Source organism: Hippocampus bargibanti, linkage group LG08 (assembly GCF_051943395.1).
Source record: "Hippocampus bargibanti isolate YZ-2025 linkage group LG08, ASM5194339v1, whole genome shotgun sequence".
NCBI lineage: Eukaryota > Metazoa > Chordata > Actinopteri > Syngnathiformes > Syngnathidae > Hippocampus > Hippocampus bargibanti.
The window spans coordinates 12,636,891-12,659,642 of record NC_142741.1 but is presented as its reverse complement, the minus strand read 5'-3'; the positions used below and the strand labels follow the sequence as shown (position 1 = coordinate 12,659,642).

Below are 22,752 nucleotides of genomic sequence, written 5' to 3'. Positions count from 1 at the left end.
AAAATGAGATGAGATTATTATTATTATTATTATTATTATTATATGGAGTTTATAAACGTGGCAAAAACAAACCTCTAAAGATGGAGGACACTGATTCGCTGTGGCGACCCCTTGAAGGGAAAAGCCGAAAGGAAAAGAAGATCCTCATTCGCACTCAATATCTGAAGGTGACGGTAATGAAGTAACAGTTGTTTGAAGGGAGAGAGTGAGCGAGAAAGAGTACGCAAGTGAGAACAAGAGAGTGTGGCGGAGCTCGCGCGTACCGCAGACGCATGTACGCACGGCTCCCACGCATGCGCACTGTTGGAAAATCGTTCTTGCTAACTGCTAAGGAAGAGGTCGCGCGATACACACGGTCAACTCAGGCGGACGCCGAAGAAAAAAAAGCAGCACCTCTGGGCAACTTGCTCGACTCCATGCCGCTACTAAGCTGTTGGACATAATTCTTCTTCGAGAACAAACTGCAAACATCTGTTAGGAAATTGTGTTTGGCGCTTCCAAATGTCTTTGCAAATTCAGGCGAGAGCCTGACAATGATTAGGATGGTTTAACATGTTTGGTAACCTTTCGTTGGCATGAAATGACGCGGTTAAAATGCTTTTAACTATAATATGGTTTCACTTCGCCACCCAAGGTAAGTGTTGCTATGTTTACATTTTGCATTTTCTTGAACGACGCTGTTAAGAAACAGTTATTCTGTATTCTCATTTTGTTCAATGCTGTAATATTCTCATCTTCCGTACCGCTTATTCCTCATTAGGGTCGCGGGGGTTGCTGGAGCCTATCTCAGCTGTCTTCGGGCACGAGGCGGGGGACACCCCGAATTGGTTGCCAGCCAATCGCAGGGCACACAAAGACGTACAACAGTCACTCTCACACTCACGCCTAGGGACTATTTGGAGTGGTCAATCTGCCTGCCGTGCATGTTTTTGGAGTGTGGGAGGAAACCGGAGGACCCGGAGAAAACCCACGCGGGCCCGGGGAGAACGTGCAAGCTCCACACAGGGGCCCTTGCTCGGGCGGCTCGGTAGTCGAGTGGTTAGCACACCGGCTTCACAGTGCAGAGGTCGCTGGTTTGTGTCCCACCCCGGCCTCCCTGTGTGGAGTGACTGTTGTACGTCTTTGTGTGCCCTGCGATTGGCCGGCAACCAATTCGGGGTGTCCCCCGCCTCGTGCCCGAAGACTGCTGATATAAGCTCCAGCACCCCCCGCGACCCTACTGAGGAATAAGCGGTATGGAAAATGGATGGATGCTGTAATATTATTTTATTAAATAGCCAGCTTACTAAAATGAGGGAGTTAGTTTTACTTGATGCTGAAATTAACTGTCCAACGTTGCACGCACACTTGCACGCACGCACGCACCTCACACACGCTTGCAACACTGCAAACCCCTCCAAAAATATCCCCCAAAAGTTACATACTTAGTACAAATCATACAGTGTTACAAATGTTACGAATTAGTTAATGTCTCGTTCACTGCCATGTAAAAGTAATTAATTACTTGGCTAAGTGATTATGATGGGATGAAAATAAGAGGTCATACCTGAAACAACCAACTTTCATTTAAAACATTTGTCATTAATTTGAACTCAAAACATCACAACTCGACACATGGATATAATTATTTTTTTAAATACTGCCAGTGATATTCATACATTACATTCCATTGCCAAACAAGGACACACAAACACACGATGTTCATACCAGATGTGTGTTAGATCACAAACAAGCCTTCAAGTGAAAATCTGTCTTAATTTTGTGACTCCTTGTGGACAAGGTTTTCTGCAACTTAGAAACAACTCCACTGACAGGCAGGCTGAGAGTACAGACGCTCCCCAACTTAAGAACATTCGAGTTACGAAAAATGGTACATACGACCATTTTTGTGGGTATGTCGAAAAATGTTTGGACAGAGATGATGTAAGTTAGACTTTGTATTGCACACCTTTTTCTGGCCTTCTCGCATGTGATTGGCTGCTTACTGTGCTTCACGCACACACACAGACAAATTGGAGGTTCCAAGGGCTGGATGTTTACGCGACGGACACCAAGGCTGACCTTTCCCGGCTATGCTGAAGTGTTGCCAACGAGTTCAGGTCCCGATCCGCCGTGCTCGCTTACGATTGGCTGCGTAGAGTTTGTGGGCGGCAAGGAAATCCCTCTTCCCAGTTGTCGCTCTGAGGAGGAGGCGCCGAGCTCGCTTACGATTGGCTGTGTACAGTACGTGGATGTGGAGGAAATCCCTCTTCCCAGTTCACGCTGCAGGAGGATGCCATGCATAACAAAAAGTAATGACTGCTGGCACGTAATTCAGTAATTACGTACCTGCAGCTTCAGTAATAGCTTACTGAAGACCCAAGGACATATTGTTGTACTACAGTAGGTGTGAATTTATTTTACAACTGTTAGAGTGTCTGTTTTATACTTCCTCGTTCTGTGTTTGACTTAAACATACATTCCATCCAAAATATGGCAGTGAAGTAACTTACGAACAAATTCACCTTATACGAACGACCGCTCTGAACGTATCTCGTTCGTAAGGTGGGGAGCGTCTGTAAGTGCAACAGCGCCGCCTGATCCTCATTTTGACAGCGATATGTCCCGTTCGATGGCCAGGCGCGTAGCATCCAGACTGAGATATTTATCCACTCTGTGATTGGAAAAAGAAAAACATAAATATAAATAAGCCCCTCACCGCTTGTCCTGCACCGACTTCATTGAGTGACATGTAAATATATATGTATCGGACCTACGTATTTGAATTTTGGGACTTGTGCATCAGCAGGCAAAGGGGAATACAATTTGGGTGGTTGCTGAGGCAATTTTTTTTGCTGCATTAATGGAATTCGTTAGAAAATAGAGAACGGCTTGCTATAAGGCTATAAGGAAAGTCTGGTCCACATCTCTTTGCGAAACAAGAGGAGCACCATTGTGAATAGTGGGGATGTGGCACTGTAAACCTCGACTCAACACCTGCGATGTGTGGACATTGGCGACAGATCAAGATTCGAAAATACAGTATTCAAACACTTCACACGCTGATCAATTCATTTTTCATCCCCCAGTATTTAGTAAAGCTCCACCAACTCTGCCACAGGAAGTCTTGTTTGATAATTGGCATGTGACTTGGACTCCTGCCTCAAAAGAGACCACCGTTACTTACACTGTGAGGTACACCAGGTGAGTGGCATGAGCGCCTGAACTACTTGTGTAATTGTTCATACCCTATACATACACACACACACACACACACACACACACACACACACACACACACACACACACACACACACACACACACACACACACACACACACACACACACACACACACACACACACACAGTAAAGTCTCGTTATATCGATATCGGATATATCGATAGTCCCGGTTATATCGATACTATTTCTATGCACGCACGGAGAAATGCAAACAGGGTCGGATATATCGATAGTCCCGGTTATATCGATATTTTTTCGGACTCCCTTGAATATCAATATAACGAGACTTTACTGTATATATATATATATATATATATATATATATATATATATATATATATATATATATATATATATATATATATATATATATATATATAATTACAATACAATAGCACATTTATTATACATAAAATAATTTTGCATCATATCATACCTTTGACAGACCCACAGTAAATATGTACCAATTTTCACTTTGCTGGGTAGGAGAGGTGCGGCACGTCAGGGTGAATGCAGACATATGAGTGAGAGAAGGATCCTCACTCACGAGATTGTATTTGTAAACATACTTATTTGATATTGCTTAATTAACCAAACCCACAAATTAATTTGAATCTGAATAAAAATGGTTAATGCTGAAAAGTGAAATATTTTGATAGTAGTAAAATTCAGCAGTCTAAATTTTAGATTCATATTAGCCCCCTGACACTTCTATGAATGGCAGATCCGCCTTACTTTTTGCGCATGCTTACCTTGTGTGCTACAGGCTCTGACAAGATTTGAAGTTAGCCCATGTCTCTGCTTGCACATCCAGCATAATACAACCATACTCTGCCTCGGCTTTGATGAAAGTGACGTTACAGGAAGTAAAATTAATCTGCTTGCAGTATGGAACATCTTTCCACAGGTCCTCACTCACGATTTTCAGTATTTATCTCGAGTTTGGTCTGCTTATGGACTAAGGATATGAATAAGGTAACCTGTTCACATGTCACTGATGTGTGAAATTCAAATGTTGACATTGAGATGCACAATTAATTCATCATCTGCATAAATGAATAAAGATTCATTTATGCATTTTATAATCTGTCAGAGATGTTCGTTCGGACACTGTGAACAAAGGGTCGAACACAGGAAGATTGTCTTACTTCCATAAAATTGTTAGGTTAAAATATTACATGCTAATATTAGCATTTTACGGTGATCTTTAAAATTGTAAATATTATGAACGGAATTAAATATTTACCTTATTGTGCAATGTTATAACCTAACAATTGGCGTGTTCGTTGTGAGAGAGATCACCAAAGAAGCCGGCAACTCCCTCACAGATAATTTATTCCTAACAATTTGATCTAATACAGAATTCTGGGTCTCAGCTCCTTGACACAGAAAATATTCGTGTGCCCCAAATCAGTAAGACAGGCGAAAAGACAAAGACTGAGACTGAGTACCCCAGATTTAAAGGTGTCCCACATGCATATTCAAATTTGGCTCAAACAAAGAAATCAGCAGTTGATTGGATCCCTCTCCTCTGATGTCGTCATCCTTTTGGTGGGGTGTTGTGGAGACGGCTCCAGTTGCCTTTGCCAAGATAGCGTTGGTTTATGTTGTATCCCTTCACCTCCTTCCTTCAGCCTTGGTCAGGTCGTAACTTTTCCTCTCCTTTTGGTGATACGAATCAGCGTGGAGACGTCTCGAGTTGCTCTTTTATCTTTCCTTGGGTGATGAGGACCAGCTGAACCCTTGACATCCTGGTTCCTGAACAGACACAACTCCACAAACAAACATGCAAACCTTCCATGCCCGCTTGCCCATCCTCCTGTTGAAAGCAAAGCACTATCTATGCTGAGTAATTGTTTTACCGCTTATCCTACACAGTGCCTAACATGGCTAAGTAAATTTACTACTTCCTTTATTGCAGACCAGCCGACCCCTTAACCCCCTGGTATCTAAACAACCACAACTTCAATCATGCAACCATTCCACATCTGTTCCTTCACCCATCCACTGAAAACAAAGCACCATTGATACTGATTAACTCAATATTTTAATGTTCATCATACAATGTTAAAAATGGCTAACTAAATGTATTTATTTCCTTCATTTCCCTCACTTGGCCTCAAACAAGAGGCCACCACTATAATTGCCTAACTAGTAGACTATTCTAACCAAATAAGTGGGTGAAATAAAGACATAACAAACGTGAACAATGGATACTACAACCAAATTAAGAAATGTGACAAGTGAAAAGAAAAATAACAAACGTGATAAAATACAAATTATAAGGCATGCCAAAATTAAAAGAAAATATAAAAACAATTGTGGGGTTAAAAAATATGACAACATTGAAAATAAGATATAACAAAAAATGTGATAAAAGCAACTCATGAAATATGACAACATTCCATTTGCCTCATGGCCCGTTTCTGGGACCATATTCATGTTATATCCTCTCAACCAACGGAACATCGACACGTCCATCTGACTCATGACTTCTACTTGTGGCAACATTACATACTGGCCCCCCGGTGGGAGCAGTCCGACAGTTTTTTCTATCAATCGAACTGTGAGGGTCCTAATACACGGAACACAACAACATCCGCAAAACACCATGATAGCTGCAAAAACGGCAACAGACACCATCACAGATGCAATTAAACCCTTCCATGAACCAAACATATTCATCCAATCTAACCACCACTCATTATTGACACCCGAATGTTCTTTCATCTTTTTATTCAAAGTCCGCAGCCCGTCCAAGGCCTTAGTCAATCGTCCACGCGGTGCTGTGTTGTTGGGAATGAAACTACAACAATTTTCGTTTCGTTTCATTTCACACACCCCATTTTCCTTCGCTAATAACATGTCCAGTGCCATACGATTTTGAAACGCCATCAAAGACGTTGCTGCCAATTGTTCGTGTACTGCCGCCAACGATTCCTCAGTATAATTACCCAGACGCTGGACATTATAATAAATGTAATTAATTCTGTCCACATTTTTATTTGGGGTGATCCACACAAAAATACTCTCAAATCCAGATGATACTTGGTCAGCCAATTTATACTCATCTGGTACCCCTCGGGGAATGCCAATAGCATCAATGTACGTGGGGTCGTCTTTTCCCATCCACGATTGAACTCCTCTCTTAGCCCGGTTCAGCCCATCGAGGGTAACCAGATCCCCTATGCGCCCCTCTTCTGTCCATTCTACTGGAACCACAGTGACAGGCATTAATAGGACACAACAGCACAGACACCGGATGAATTTTTGGGAAGGTGGTCGTATAGTTTATTATCACCGCACCACAGCCACACATCTGCACGAGACAAGGGAGAATCCACCGGCAATGGCAAAACAGTCATGCACCAGTCATGTGATACTCTTCCTATGTTTTTACCCCTACCAAGTAATTTCAAACATGTAAAATTCTGTCAGGCTACAACTTTATCAAAAATTGGCTTGCTCTTGTCGGGTGTGGCCAAAGGAAAGATAACATTGTACTGAGTACAATTACCTGTTAAACGTGTTTCAGTCAATACAGGAATAACGCACTCTGAGGTGATGGTTGCTGTAACTACTCGGAGGACTGGGCGAGCCCCACATATCACACAATCATTTTGGGTTGTATTCACGGCTTGTTCTGCCATTAAAAGCCAATTATTAACCATTCCTGAAATACCTGTGGTAACTTTAAACCACTCATCGACCACTTAGATGACTTTAGCTATTACTTTATGAGTGGTAAATGGGCCAAGACTTAATTTGTTGGATTTTTTCTTTATTCTCACACAATATCAAATGGAAATATGGGTAACCCCCTGTATATACATTAAGTTGAAATCCCCAACATCCAGATTTGTCTTCATTCACTATAATTGGTTTACTAGTATCAATTTCTAAAGTGAAGCCTGTTTCTGTCTTACTTTCCCTGATCGCTTTTTGGTGTTGTCGTGCATATTTATTTGTGCCCCAACTTATATACCATCCTTTTGTATCCCAGACCAAATCTTTCCAGCCCCGCGCTATTTGGTCATTCGTTACATACCAATCATAATTCTGATAATTCCATCCATTAATGCGACTATTCGCTATTGCCTCATATGGGATTTCAATAATGACAGTTTGGTCTTTTGGCAAACAAATTTGAATACCATAATGGTATTTTGGGTGGCCTTAACAGGACCCCCTTTGGGACACAGTAATTAACTCTTTGACCCCTCTTCTCCATCTGTCTGGGTGCCACTCTTGCCCTATCCTTGGTTCGTATCCTGATCTATTGCACACCCATATCGGTTCATCCATCTTGATCGGATGAATGTGCCATTCTTGTAATTTGTTTTGGAGTGTCCAATTTGCCACCCTTGCCATCAACTCTGTGAACTGTATACTATGACTTTGCAGTTTCCGAAGAATCCAATTTTTTGACTCTAAGCTTTCCCTTGAACTACATGAATCCCAAAAAACATAGACCTCTAGCCAAGTCAATCGTTCAGGGGATTCTCCAGGAGATACAACAAACCGGCTGTTGTCTTGACAGGTGTATATCAAGGTTCCTTCTCTGCTAATTGCCACCATCTGTACAACATGATAGAAGTCTGTTCCTGGTCTATTCTCTGCAAACCATTGCCTTTTAACAGCCAGATCATCTTTGGCTTGTGTCCAATTATATAATTGTACTTCCAAATCCATATTTTTATCTTTGCATTGAGCATTAAGCAAAATTTGTTCTACCTGTGTCAGCTTCATTGGTGATTTTTCCCTTGCCTCGTACATTACCTCATTCTTGCACATGTGTCTTTCATACACTTCAAAATCAGGAGTGGTCCGGTCAGTTTGAAGTCGCCCGTGTTGTACAGCTTCCCACAGCAAAAAAGGTCCCACAAACAAAACACAAAACAGACTTAACATAATTTCCATTCATTCAAAAATATAAAAACATCGTATAGGGCAGGGCGACTGTACACCCTTTCCCTCATGGCCTGGCTGTTCGGTCGGCCAACTAAGTACCACATCCTGTTCATCACTCAGCGTCTGATGGCCTATAATCAAGGGCGGGACGAATTTGTGAATAATGATACCACTTGTGTTTGTGATCGTCCAGCTGTACGGCGTGTGAAGTCCGAGCTAGAACTTTGAACGGTCCCTTCCATTTTGGTTCAGTCCACTTCCGAGAGATGACCCTTAAGTAGACGTATGGAGTGAGTTGTCGATCTGGTTGTTGTTCATCCGTTTCTTTACTGGCGGCCGCAGCAACCTGGGAAGAAATACTGGACACCAGAGCATGCAGATAAGACCAATACGTTGCACGCGACAAATCCAGGGAGGGGAGTTCCTGCGGTGGAACAATCGTGGAGGAAGGACCCGGCATCAATCTCCCCGTCAGTAGCTCAAAAGGAGCGAATCCTGTGGTCTTATTTACAGATTGCCGGACAGATAATAGAGCCAATGGCAAAGCTTGGAGCCACGTCATTTTGGAATGATGCATAACTTTAGCCATCTTTTCTTTGAGTGTTCGATTCATTCGCTCCACCTTACCTTGGCTCTGAGGATGGTACACACAACCGAATCGGTGTTTCAGTCCCAAAATGGACTCGACTTTGGCCAAAGCTTTGTTGTTTAAGTGTGTGCCATTATCAGAGCGAATCAAGGCTGGGAACCCATGAGTTGGGATGTAGTGGTTCACTAATGCCTTAATAACTGAAGTGGCATCCTCCTTCGCACAAGGGTAAGTCTCCGGCCACCCCGAAAAAGAGTCAACAATGACCAAGAGAAACCTTTTGCCATTCACACTATTATTCATGTCCGTGAAATCCATGACTATTTTAGCACCAGGCCACGATGCCCGTGAAAAGGAACCAGGCAACGGTTTCAACGTTGGCTTAGCGTTGAATGACTGACAAGTGGGGCAATCAGCTACATATTGCCACACAACACCAGTCATTTTCGGATGCCACCAATTAGAAAGTTGCCGTAACATGGCTTGGGGTCCGCTATGCGATGGGGAGTGGGCCTCCTGAAGAACTCGCTCCATGACCGGGCCTTCTGGGAGGACAGGTTGGCCATGTGGTCCCACCCAAATACCATCAGAGCGTCGAACAGCCTTAGAGGCAATCCACATTGATTTCTGCTCAGGGGATGCATTTTTCTGATCATCAGCAATCCCGCGAGCTGTTATCACATCTAGACCCTGGAGAGCATCAGGGCCTGTTTGAGACCCTTCTTGTTGGGCCATCATTATGATACCCACCGGGGTGTAACCGGCTCCTCGTTTTGCCAAAATGTCTGCAGCTTGATTACCTCGGGCTGACAAAGAGTTGGCCTTCGAATGGCCCGGTACTTTCACCACCGCCACCTCACTAGGGTACATCAGAACCACATGAAGGCGTTCCATCAAATCCTTATGGGCGATCATCTCACCTTTAGCTGTGAGATAGCCATTTTTCAACCACCCAGCCAAGTCAATTAAGGCAGCGGAGACAGCGTACGCCGAATCAGAAAACACTGTCACAGCTTCGCCAGGATATTGTTCGAGCGCCAAAATAAGTGCCAACACCTCGGCTGCTTGTGCCGATGGGCGATGGTCCAATTTTTGAGAAATGACTGGTATGAAAGAATCTTGTTTCCATTCAACTACTGCTGCTGCAGCCCGTAGAGAGCCACCCTTCTCACGCCAACAGCATCCATCAGAAAAGAGGACATGTCCGTGTTCTATTGGCTCAGCATATAAATCAGGTCGTATTCTAAGCTGGTTTTGAACGCGCATGGCACACTCATGGGGGCCGAATACTAGATGGTCTGCCATGTTCACACCATCATGCACATAGGTGACGTTAGGAGCCGTTAGAATTTTTAAAAGCCGCATCTGTCTTAATGGGGTTAATGTGAATGCTGTTGATGCGACAAATGATGACACCGCATGGTCCGTTAAAACATGCACGGGGTGTCCCATGACCATGTGTGCAGTTTTTTGTAAAATCTTAGCTAGGCCCGCAGCGTATCTGGCACAATCAGGTTGTTTTTGTCAAGGCCATCCAATGGAACACTGCAGTACATCAGTACTGATCGGCCAGTGCGTGCCTTCTGGTACAGGACTGCATTCACCACCTTTGAGGCCACCGCCACGTCCAAACAGAATGGCTTTGTGTAATCGGGATTGGCAAGAGCAGCTGCCGATGCTAATTCCTGAACTAATGAAATAAACAGTTTGTCCAATTCAGGAGTCCACTGCAGATTGGCCTTCAAATTGCGAACACCCTGTTCTTTGATGAGTGCCCTCAGCGGAGCCGTTTTGTCCACAAAGCATGGGATGTATCCCCTGCTATAGCCACACAGCCCTAAGAATGACATCATTTCCTTAACTGTGGTGGGGCGCGGATGGCGCAGAATCGAGCTGCGATGGTCAGGAGACATGGCCAGACCCATAGGAGAGACAATCCTCCCCAAAAATGTCACTGACTGACGGCAACATTGCAACTTCTTTTTTGACACTTTGAATCCAAGTTCACATAATTTTTCTAAAAGAACTTTCGTGGCCTCAATGTATGACTCTGGATCAGCAGCTGTGACCAAAAGGTCATCCGCATATTGAAGAAGAATAGACATCTGCGGAAGATGACAGTCTCCCAACATGTCTTTCAAAACCTGGTTGAAAATCCCCGGAGAGTTTTTAAACCCTTGAGGCAGCCGTGTGTATTGCAATTTCACACCACGGTAGGTAAATGCGAACACATGTCTTATGTCAGAGGCAAGGGGAATGCAAAAATATGCATTTGCCAAATCTATCACTGAAAACCATTGGTATTTTGGGCAGAATGCGATGTGGATCAGGAACTGGCAACACAGGAGTACTCGTCACGTCATTTACAGGTCTTAAGTCATGAGCCATACGATAAGTCTGCTTGTCAGCTTTCTGTACCAGTCTTAGCGGAGTATTCCAATTTTATTTTGAGTTCTCCAAAACACCTGCATCCACAGACCACTCACCGTTTCTTCCATGCCTTTATCCGCCTCTTTAGGCCATCCATTCTGGTGTCTGTATACCGTCTGGGTTTCGTCAATGTCCAGTTCAACCGGTGCTACTGTCCGGCAAAACCCAACATCAAATGGTCCAGCCGACCACAATCTTGGTGGCAGTTGTGTTAACATGTCCGTCGCCCAGTCATGATCTGTGAACTCTCATCCGTGTGACCTGCTCAGAAGGTCCATTTCTAAAACACTGTCATCAGTCATCTTTGCCATAATTTGAAAAGCTTTCAACATTGGTGAATATTGCAAATCTGGTGATTGAGTGGCTGTCCAATCTGTAGCTATCAAACATTCTTTCACCATTGGCCCCAATTGCCGAGCCTCATGACCGGGTGCCACTGCCAATGTGATGTGTGGCACCGAGTTATGGGACGTCCTGAACCATGCCGACTGGTCAGGGGTTAGCTGTGTGACAGCCGCCACACCCTGGGGTCCCACAATAATGCATAATGATGCCAATCCCCACACCTACCCTTCCATCTCTTCGAACTGGTCTCAATAGACATCATTATGTTCCCTATCATAAAACAATGTACAGTGGAGGGCATCTGCTGGTGTATGGTACGGTGCTAAGGAACAAATCCAAGGCTTCCACAGGAGGAGTCTCTGGGTTCAGCCGAACCCAGTAAATGGACTTTAATGGTGCCATCAGCCATTGTCCATTTGTCCTCAATGTCTCTGCACAAGTGACAGTTTTTCCATTTGGAAACAAGACGGTTAATCTAGCTGGTCCGCACAGGATTTGAGCCTTCACTGCTGACAGCAAGTCTCGGCCCAATAGGTTGATTAGAGTTCCCAAGGAGTAAATAAACGTGTGCCATAGCGTCTGTCCAGTTTGCGCCACAACAGTCTAGAGTGGCTTGGTGAAGGGCAGAGTCTGTGGGTGTCCCGAAAAGCCGACCAACGTTGTTGTTTTCTTAGACAACGCTGTCTGAGGTAGTGGTAGGTTGACCGATGCCCCTGTGTCCACCAGCATCAACAGGGGGTGTCCAGCCACTGTCAACTGAAGCATTGGCTCCGCCGGGCCGCTGCTTCCCGTGCTTCCCAGGCATCCCTATTCGGATAGCTCCTCCCATGAGCCATCCTGTTGGACAAACTGTCCGCGTGGGTGCTGCTGCCACGGCCTTGGTGGACCTGGTGGGCCAACTGGGGCTTGTTGCCGAGGTGGTGCTGCTTGTGCCCTTTTCTCTGGATATCCATTAGGAGAAGCTGGATACTGTGGGCCACTGTATGGGCACTCCCGTATCCAGTGATCAACGGACCCGCAAATACAGCATGCTCCTGGGGGCTGTCTGCCCCTCCCAAAGGGGGCGCCTCTCCCACGGCCTCTGTGTCCACCCCGAGTCTGTCTCCGGCCCCGACCAACACCAGCAAAATGTTGATACATCTGTAATTCTTTCTTTTGAGTTTTGGACATCTTGGCTTCATCATGTAATTTGGCTAACTGCAATTTGAGCAGTTGTTTTGAAAGTGTATTAGCTTCCCCATCCACCTTCGCCTGCTGATCTGCAAAAGCCTTGCAGTGATGTAGCATGTGCCGTTTAAATCGGGATTCGTCACACACCAAAATGTCAGGATCACACATCAGCTGTTTCTTAACAGCTGCTGGCAATCCATCCACTATTGCCGTGCTAAAAAGCACCTCCGATTCAGGTGACCCAGCCGGGTGTTTTCCTGTTGTCTCAATCCAATTTTCCATGCATGCTAAATAGTGTTGGGCAGGTGAGGCAGTTGCATCATATGGAAACATTGTGGGAGCCAAATCAGTTGGCTGGGGGAAAGTAACTTTAATCCGTTGAAATAGAGCAGGGGTCGGGAACCTATGGCTCGCGAGCCATATATGGCTCTTTTGATGATCGCATATGGCTCGCCGATAAAACTAAAATATGTATTTACTTTTTCGTTTCGTCTTTTTTTTTCGCCGTTCATTTCCCGTTGGGGCTGCAGTTGGTGGAAAGCGCAATTTTGATTGGATGACACTGACCTAGAATGGCCGAAAGCGCCATGTTGATTGGATGATAGTGGCCGTCATGTTGAAACAGGTAAACGCCCCTTTAACTGAGCCCAACGAGTGCACTTCAGCGTGAATACACCGGTGTGTGTGCGGGGAACCGCATCGGGTGGGAGTGAGCTGGGAGGTGACGCAGCCTCCCTGGAAGTGTGACAGCGGGCGTCTGCGGAGGTCTTCAAACCGACTTTCGATCACCGAATGCGGGCGTGCACGGGGGAATGTCGGCCTGTTCCTTTTGAAATATTTTCAAAGTGTTTGAGCTCCAGCAAGACGGCGAGGAGAGAAAATGTTCTGATTCTAATTTGCAATGAAACAATACCATCGATGAAACAGTCGAATGTCAGTGACATTTTAACAAGCCCCATGTTAATGTTAGCATCGACATACTTCTGTGAGAAGTATATTGCAGATAGCAAGTGTGGAAGCTTATGAGCCGTGTGCAGGCTAGCTAGCAGTAACTTCGCCTCTGGACCGGCAAATTAAATTTCATTCCGATCGTTTTCCTGGAATTTTACCAAACACGAGGAACGGAAAACCATTCATGTTAACGGTGAGTACTATCACTGTTATTTTAAATAATGAATTCTGATATTTTGTTGAACAGTGTCCGCGCGTGCACGCGAGCGTTTGTATGTGCGCGCGCGCGTGCGTGTGGCTCTCGCTGAAAAACATTTCTAAATATTTTACTTTTATGGCTCTCTTAGTCAAAAAGGTTCCCGACCCCTGAAATAGAGGCTCAGATACTTGGGCCAATGGTGTCTCACGTCTCATATCAACAGTCCCTGCTGCTTCCTCAATTGCCTGTGCCTGGATCAATGAACATGAACCAGCTAAAACATGTCTGAAATCTCCCAGTGCACATCCTTGCCCAGTCATCAATGCCAAAAATTTAGCAAGCCACGTCTTTCCTCTTCTGTGTAAGGGTGGCATTTTTTCCATCATAGCTGTCACATCTCTAATACCCAGGTGTTCATATTTCACTCCATGCGGAGCAGTCACTAATGGAAACATATGTTCATAACTGTCAGTCACCACCATCTGCTGGCTGACCTTCGACTGTTCCTTGCTCCGTAAATTGTATCTATCCTCACTCTCTGTCGCTTCTTTTTTCGCAGCATTTTCTTCTGCTGCGTAACCCACGAGTCGGCCTCTTCTTTCACACCCCCCTCCCCTTCTCTTTCTTGACATTGCCTCAAGTCCCGGCCATTCTTAAAAAGATCTAATGCACATTTTAACATACCTGCTTCCTGTCTTTCAACTTCCGCCTGCTTTTTTAACTTATCACTTTCCTCCAATAAACGTCTCGCAGTCTGTTCTGGCGTTTCTGTCATGTTATATCTTAGTGTCTGTCAATAACCTTATCTACTGTGCACTGAACTAACCGCTGTCCCTGAAAGGTTTAAACAATGGTGATTGTGAAAAATGACCATGTCTGTCTCTGATTTTTAAATTCAGCTTTCTGTCTGACCTGTGGAAAGATGTTCCATACTGCAAGGAGATTAATTTTACTTCCTGTAACGTCACTTTCATCAAAGCCGAGGCAGAGTATGGTTGTGTTATGCTGGATGTGCAAGCAGAGAGACATGGGCTAACTTCAAATCTTGTCAGAGCCTGTAGCACACAAGGTAAGCATGCGCAAAAAGTAAGGCGTATCTGCCATTCATTGAAGTGTCAGGGTGCTAATATGAATCTAAAATTTAGACTGCTGAATTTTACTACTATCAAAATATTTCACTTTTCAGCATTAACCATTTTTATTCAGATTCAAATTAATTTGTGGGTTTGGTTAATTAAGCAATATCAAATAAGTATGTTTACAAATACAATCTCGTGAGTGAGGATTCATCTCTCACTCATATGTCTGCATTCACCCTGACGTGCCGCACCTCCCCTGCCCAGCAAAGTGAAAATTGGTACATACAGTAAAGTCTCTTTATATCGATATTCTCGGGAGTCTGAAAAAATATCGATATAACCGGACTATCGATATATCCGATCCTGCGGGCATGTAATTTTCTCCTTGAGTTCATCGAAATAGTATCGTAATAAGCAGTACTATCGATATAACAAGACTTTACTGTATTTACTGTGGGTCTGTCAAAGGTATGATATGATGCAAAATTGAACCTAGTTGAATGAAAATATTCAGTATTTATCTCGAGTTTGGTCTGCTTATGGACTAAGGATATGAATAAGGTAACCTGTTCACATGTCACTGATGTGTGCAATTCAAATGTTGACATTGAGATGCACAATTAATTCATCATCTGCATTAATTAATAAAGATTCATTTATGCATTTTATAATCTGTCAGAGATGTTCGCTCGGACACTGTGAACAAAGGCTTGAACACAGGAAGATTGTCTTACTGCCGGCAGGGGGTACAGTTTTCATGAAGCCACTTTGTGCTCTTCTTCCCCCTATGCCCGACCTTGCAGGCTTCTGCCCAGCTATTTATTGAGAGTATATGCAAATCTATGATAGATTAGTAAAACACAGCCTTCTTGATTTGAATACCACGCCCCTGAATGTCCTATGATACAAGCACCGACATTCATAAACCAACAGAACGTAGACATTTTAATGGGCTTTCTTTCCATGAACTGATAGATTTGTAACCTAGCTATTGAGCTCTACCTGTGCAGGAGTTTACCCAGTCCTAAATTTCGCCCAAGGCTAGATTTCTTACTTGAGGATGACAGTTTAACAGGCTGTGTCCGTTCACTTCAGATTGACCCTATATCAGTGGTGTCAAACATACGGCCTGCGGGCCGGAACTGGCCACCAAGGAGCTTTGATCAGGCCCACAGGATAATTTAAATGTGGAAAAAATGCACATACGACATGGAATTCATATTTTTTAATGAGGCACAATTCAAGGACATTGGTGCTGTTTTAATCAACATAGAAGAAAACCGCGGTTTCAACACCCTCATTAGCCAAAATGTCATTATCCAAACGGAGAAAAGTAGATAAGGAGTGTAGAATTTTCAATGAAAAATGGACCATGTCATATTTTTTTACAGAGATGCATGGGAAATATTTGTGCTTGGTGTGTTTTCAACACGTTTCGGTATTGAAGGAATATAAAGTGACAGCTAAATGTATACCGCACGAAAGTGTCAGCTAGTCAGGACATGACACCTGGTATTGATGCACTTTTACAGGCCAAAAGATGCTAAATATCAGGAATAAAAACAATGGTTTAAAAATTACTTTCTTTATAAAACTCATTTAATAATGTAGCCACAAGGGGGCACAAGCTAGTGTCTTATTGTGCGGTTCCCAAACCCGGAAATACAGAGGGTTGTGTCAGGAAGGGCATCCGACGTAAACATTTTTGCCAAAACAAATATGCGAATCAAACCTCTGAATCCCATACCGGATCGGTCAAGGCCCGGGTTAACAACGGCCGCCATTGGTACTGTTGACCTTCAGGGTGCCAGTGGAAAATTGACTACTGTTGGTCGAAGAAAGAGGGGAGGGATGTGTGCTCGGAGGAAAAGAGAGAAATGGAACGCCAAGAGTATAGAACGAAGAGTAGGAACTTTGAATGTAGGAACAATGACAGGTAAAGGTAGAGAGCTGGTTGACATGATGCAGAGAAGGAAGGTAGACATACTGTGTGTCCAGGAGACCAGGTGGAAAGGGAGCAAGGCTAGAAGCTTAGGGTAAGGGTTTATGTTGTTCTATCATGGTGAAGACAGAAAGAGAAACAGAGTTGGGGTTATCTTAATAGAGGAGTTTGTTAGGAATGTCTTGGAAGTAAAAAGAGTATCAGATACAATGATGAGTTTGAAGCTAGAAATCGAAGGCGTGATGTTCAATGTTGTTTATGGTTATGGCCCACAAGTAGGATGTGAGCTGGCGGAGAAGGAGACATTTTGGTTGGACTTTGATGAAGTCATACAGAACATCCCGTTCTTTAAGTGAGAGGGTTGTAATTGGTGGAGACTCCATCTATCTCTCGATCTCTATTTCTATCTCTATCTCTCGATCTCTATCTCTCGATCTCTATCTCTCGATCTCTCTCTCTCTCTCTCTCTCTCTCTCTCTCTCTCTCTCTCTCTCTCTCTCTCTCTCTCTCTCTCTCTCTCTCTCTCTCTCTCTCTATCTCTATCTCGCTCTCTACCTATCTCTCGCTCTACCTATCTCTCTCTCTCTCTCTCTCTATCTATCTCTCTCTGTCTATCTCTCTCTATATCTCGCTCACGACTGACGATGGCACACTACTGACGATGTGTCCCAAATTCACAACCTCCCATCCCTGAGGCACAGCTCCCACACCACTCTCAACATCAAGGCTAATCTCATGTGAGGACCATCCATTGGCACAAATGGACAGAATAACATCACGTCCAGTGTTTCATGATTCTTCTGTGTTTCCTTTGTGGATCTTGTGTTCGGACAACTAAGCATAGAACAGCATGAAACTTTTAAATATGATAACTTCTATTCTGTATATTCTCCATCATTGTGTCAAAATCTTACCTTGCTTTTAATACTCGGGTGTGTAATATTATTATGTCCCCACCCAACAACAGAGGATTGGTGTTTTATTGTTTTTTTTTCTCCTACAGGTAACTCATGCACCCCTCAAGTTGGTCTGAGTGCACGCCCAGGCTTCATGACTGTTCATCTAAGTAGACACAGTGGGATCGCCCAGGAAGGGGACCACGTAAAACAACGGATATATTTCGGAAAAGAGGGAGAACTCTTGGAGGCAAGCAAAACTCTTTGAGACATACTGTATTTGTATGAATGCATACAAATTAGAGAGACAAAAGGAAAGGGGCTGCCATAAAAAATGCAAATAACCATGATGACCAACTGGGCGATTGAACTATATTACTTTGTTTGGGCTCCCTTAGAATTGTCTCTTCTTCAACAGTTTTATGAAGATGCCCTGGCCTCTGTATCCATTTACAATTTAAAAGCTGGAGAGCGCTACTGTGCTAAAGTCCAGTACACTTACTTTGATCGTCCTGTTGGTCTGACCAGCTGCGACAAGTGTGAAGTCATCCCTGCGCCAGGTGGGACAACATTTCTTGTTTATTATGATGAAATAAACACTTGATGTTAACTGCTTGGGTAGCCCAGTAATCAAGTGGTTAGCATGTCGACTTCACAGTGCAGAGGTTCACTTCCTGTTCCAGCCTTCAGTGTATGGAGAGTGTGTGTGGAATGGTTGCTCGTTTTTGTGTCCCCTGCGATTGGCTGGCAACTGGTTCAGGGTGCGCCTGCCCACCCCCCCTGCACTGAGATAGGCTCGAGCACCCCCTACGATTCTAGTGAGGATAAATGAATGAATTTTATCTGCTTTGTGTCATGTGGTTTGCGGAGTCAGTTGATTTGTAATCGCATCATGTGGTTAATTTAGAAAAAAAAATGCCTACCGTATTTTCCACACTATAAGGGGCACCGAATTATTAGGCACACCTTCAATGAATAGAAGACCAGCAGGTGGGTGCACGTTACACTGATTTTAAAATGACTAAATTGGCTTTTCGTGGTTTTCAGAGTGAGCCCTCTGCACGAGGAGATATGGTCTGTTGTGGCTGTGGTCCTGCTTAACGGTGTCTCTGTTGTTGCTTTGTGTGCATTCAGGCTCTTGCCACGCCTCTGCACTGGGGATTCCATGCTGATGGACTATGGTATTTTGTGTTTGTGTGTGTGTGTGTGTGTGTGTGTGTGTGTGTGTGTGTGTGTGTGTGTGTGTGTGTGTGTGCGTGTGCGTGTGTGTGTGCGTGTGTGTGTGTGTGCGCGTGTGTGTGCGTGTGTGTGTGTGTGTGCGTGTGTGCGTGTGCGCGAGTGTGCAAGTGCAATGTGTGTGTGTCAATAAGTGGTTAAGTTGAATTTATGGAAAGCACTTTGAGTAGCATTTTATGTTATGAAAAGCACTGTCAATAAAGTTTGATTCGACCCTTTTAGTGACTGTGTTTACAACAGTGGACACCTTATCACCTTCTCTTAATCATATTGCTACAGGCATTTGGAATAAGAAGTCTGTAATCATGCACACGTTGGAATTGTGGTATGCATTTGCTCATTCGTGTTTACAAACCGCAATTTATCTGTGAGATTGCGGTCTTAGCCTATAAACCCTTTTTAGTGGAATGCTTCTCAAACAGTCATTCTCGACTGTGACATGGAGAAAATGTTGAACCCAGTATCCAACAAATTCAGGCCATCGAGTGTGGTTGTGGCGTCACCGGTGCGCACCGCAGCTTTAAGCTTTGATGTCTTTCAATTCCTTGATCTCCTTGATGTGCGTCTCACCCTGACGCATATCACAGGCTTGAAAAAGCAGCTGTCGTGGGACAGGGAGATTGAGACTCATCTTGGACTCAGACCCAGACAGACACACCGCTCGCAGAGACCTGCTCAGCATCGTTTGAGTTCCTCCGCATGCCATTTGGCCTCCGGAACGCCGCTCAGACTTTTCAACGCTTCATCGACTCTGTCCTGCGCGGTCTTGACTTCTGTTGTGCCTACATCGATGACATCCTCATAGCCAGCAACTCCCAAGACGAGCACCTGCAGCACCTGGAAATGGTCTTCAAGCGTCTGGACGAGCACGGCCTGGTCGTCAACTCCGACAAGTGCGTTTTTGGCCAATCCATGGTCCTTGGTCACCTAGTCGATGGCAAAGGAGTACGCCCTCTACCCGGCAAGGTGCAGGCCATCCATGACTTTCCCACACCCAAGACGGTAACCCAATTACAACGATTCCTCGGGATGGTAAACTTCTACCGACGCTTCATCCCGAACTGTGCCGAGGTTGCCCTGCCACTAAACTCACTGACTGGCAACAGGAAGACGCACGTTCCCGTCGACCTCTCCTCCGAGCAATTGAAGGCTTTTCAACGGCTGAAGGATCTCGTGGCCGATGCAACACTCCTAGCCCACCCAAGCCCCGATGGTCAGTTGTCTCTCATGGTTGACGCCTCCACGGTTGCAATCGGTGCGGTTCTCCACGGCGGCCTCGATGGTGACTGTCGACCCATCGCTTTTTTCTCCAAGGCCCTCCAGCCGGCCGAACGCCGATACTCCACCTTTGGCCGGGAACTTCTTGGTGTCTATCTCAGCGTGAAGCACTTCCGGCACTTCATCGAGGGTGGACGCGTCATCATCTATACCGACCACAAGCCACTCCTCTCCGCCATCCCCTCGGCGTCGACAAAGTACCTGGAGCGAGAAGTTAGGCACTTGGACTACCTCTCGCAATTTGACCTTGAGTTTCGCCACATCCAGGGGGCTCAGAACGAGGTCGCAGATGCCCTTTCTCGGGTTGAGATCAATGCGATCCAGTTTCCCGACGGTCTTGACTACGATGAGATGGCAGCAGCTGAGGTACGAGAAGGTCTGGCCGACCATGCCAACGGTTCCAACATCATCGCTGTTCCTCTCCATAACTCTGGCTGCACAATCCTGTGTGTCCAGTCCGACGGCGTCCCTTGACCACTGGTTCCCGACTCCTTCCGGCGAAAGGTGTTCGACTCTCTGCACAGTCTTTCTCATCCTGGAATTCGTGGCACGACCAAGATGGTGGCTTTCGGTACTTGTTGACTTGCATTGACCGCTTCACCCGATGGTGCGAAGCCCTTCCCTTGTCCGACTGCGGGTCCGAAGTTGTTGTCGGTGCCTTCCTCCAACATTGGGTCGCCCGCTTTGGGTCACCGAAGACCATCACCACCGATCGTGGAGCCCAGTTCGAGTCTGCGCTATTTGGCAAGCTGTGCAATTTTCTGGGATGTCAACGAAACCGGACGACTGCCTACCACCCAGCTGTGAACGGCATGGTGGAACGCCTCCATCGTCAACTGAAGACCTCCGTAATGTCTGCCGACAATGCCGAACACTGGGTGGATAACCTGCCTCTGGTGTTGCTGGGCATCCGCTCCACGCTAAAGCCCGACATCAACTCGACTCCAGCGGAGCTGGTATATGGCACCAGTTTACGCCTGCCTGGTGAGCTGCTCAACCCGACCGACCCTACGACTGCTGACGTCAATGATCTGCTCACCCGCCTCCGGCAGTTTGCGCTGGCTCTGCGGCCCCAGTCACCGTGAACATCGTACCAGCCGACGCACGTGGATCCCGCACTCCTAACATGTACGCATGCCTTCCTGCGGTGTGATCGGGTGCGTAAGCCCCTCCAGCCCCCTTATGATGGCCCGTATCCCGTCCTCTCCCGTGGTGAGAAGACGTTCCGGATTCAAATCAACGGCCGCGAGGATACAGTCTCCATCGACCGACTCAAACCGGCAGTCGTAGAGCACGCGTTGCCGTGCTCTCGAACATCGACGTCGGCCGCCCCGCCAACGACGCCCCCCGTGTCCGGTGATCGACCTTCTTCGTGCCTAGCCTCTCCGTGTGGCCGAATGACCCGGAGCGGCAGACGTGTGCATTTCCCAGAACGTCTCACCTCCTACCGGCTCTTCTGAGCGCGTCCAGCTCGTTTTTTTTCCTGCGTCGACTTCTCCGACTTCGGATCCAGGAGGGGAGCCCTGTGGCGTCACCGGTGCGCACCGCAGCTTTAAGCTTTGATATCTTTCAATTCCTTGATCTCCTTAATGTGCGTCTCACCCTGACGCATATCACAGGCTTGAAAATGGTATAAAAGCAGCTGTCGTGGGACAGGGAGATTGAGACTCATCTTGGACTCAGACCCAGACAGACACACCGCTCGCAGAGACCTGCTCAGCATCGCACGGAGTTTCACAGCACGACTTGCTCGACTCCACGCTTCGATCAAGCTCTGCGCATCATCTGCCTGGAAGATCTGACAACGAACCTACTTACAAATAAAGAGAAACATCAAACTCTTTATGGTTACGCCCATAACTTTCCTTTTCTTGTCTGCGCCATATTTGGCGACATGTCTCAGATTTGCACTTCTTCTGTTTAAAACACTCTTATAACTTGTCTACATTTTTGTCTTTTGTTTTCCAGACACAGGAACAAAAACAATTGTGACAACATTTGCCATTGTTTCTGTGCTTGTTATTCTCATACCAATCATCGCATACCTCTGGCTATTCCAGAGGAGGAGAATTAAGGAGTGGCTAAAACCTTCATACAAGTTACCAGATACTGTGAGTATGAATAAATATCACTTCATCTATCTACTAATCTTCTTGTCCTCACAAGCGTCGCAGGCCGGCTGGAGCCTATCTGAGTTGTCTTTGGGCTGGAAGCGTGTGTACGTGTGTGTGCGAGCATATGAATGTATGACCATGTGATACTGTATTTTCCAACTTTTCTAACTTCATCACAGTGTTGTTGTTCCCACAGGTCATCATGGAAGCACAGAATCCACCTCACCTTCAAATTTCCACCAACAGCCCAACCGAGGAGCTCTTTGATATTACAAGCATGGAGTTGAGAAGGCAGTGACTGAATATTACGTTTTATTCAAAATTCTTTTCTACAAATTGGCAATAATTGTGATCGGTTATATCAGAATAAATAAATATTGTGACGAATGGA

The 22,752-nt window shown here is 45.4% G+C and overlaps 1 protein-coding gene and 1 pseudogene across 1 annotated transcript; one reads left to right on the top strand and one right to left on the bottom strand.

Moving 5' to 3' along the window:
• Nucleotides 1–333: 333 nt before the first annotated feature.
• Nucleotides 334–22,752, top strand: ifngr2 (interferon gamma receptor 2). The gene is made up of 7 exons (XM_089003011.1): nt 334–634; nt 3,069–3,183; nt 14,716–14,885; nt 17,841–17,983; nt 18,152–18,293; nt 22,216–22,358; nt 22,558–22,752. The coding sequence occupies exons 1-7, from the start codon at nt 595–597 to the stop codon at nt 22,657–22,659; spliced, it is 855 nt and encodes a 284-aa protein (XP_088859137.1). The 5' UTR covers nt 334–594; the 3' UTR covers nt 22,660–22,752.
• On the bottom strand, nt 10,895–12,294 carry LOC148894562 (uncharacterized; annotated as a pseudogene).

Coding starts and splice junctions, on each gene's coding strand:
- ifngr2 (XM_089003011.1), top strand. CDS start 595: ATGCTTTTAACTATAATATGGTTTCACTTCGCCACCCAAG. Junction 14,886..17,840: donor CAGAGCCTGTAGCACACAAG/GTAAGCATGCGC, acceptor TTTCTCCTACAG/GTAACTCATGCACCCCTCAA. Junction 18,294..22,215: donor TGAAGTCATCCCTGCGCCAG/GTGGGACAACAT, acceptor TTTGTTTTCCAG/ACACAGGAACAAAAACAATT.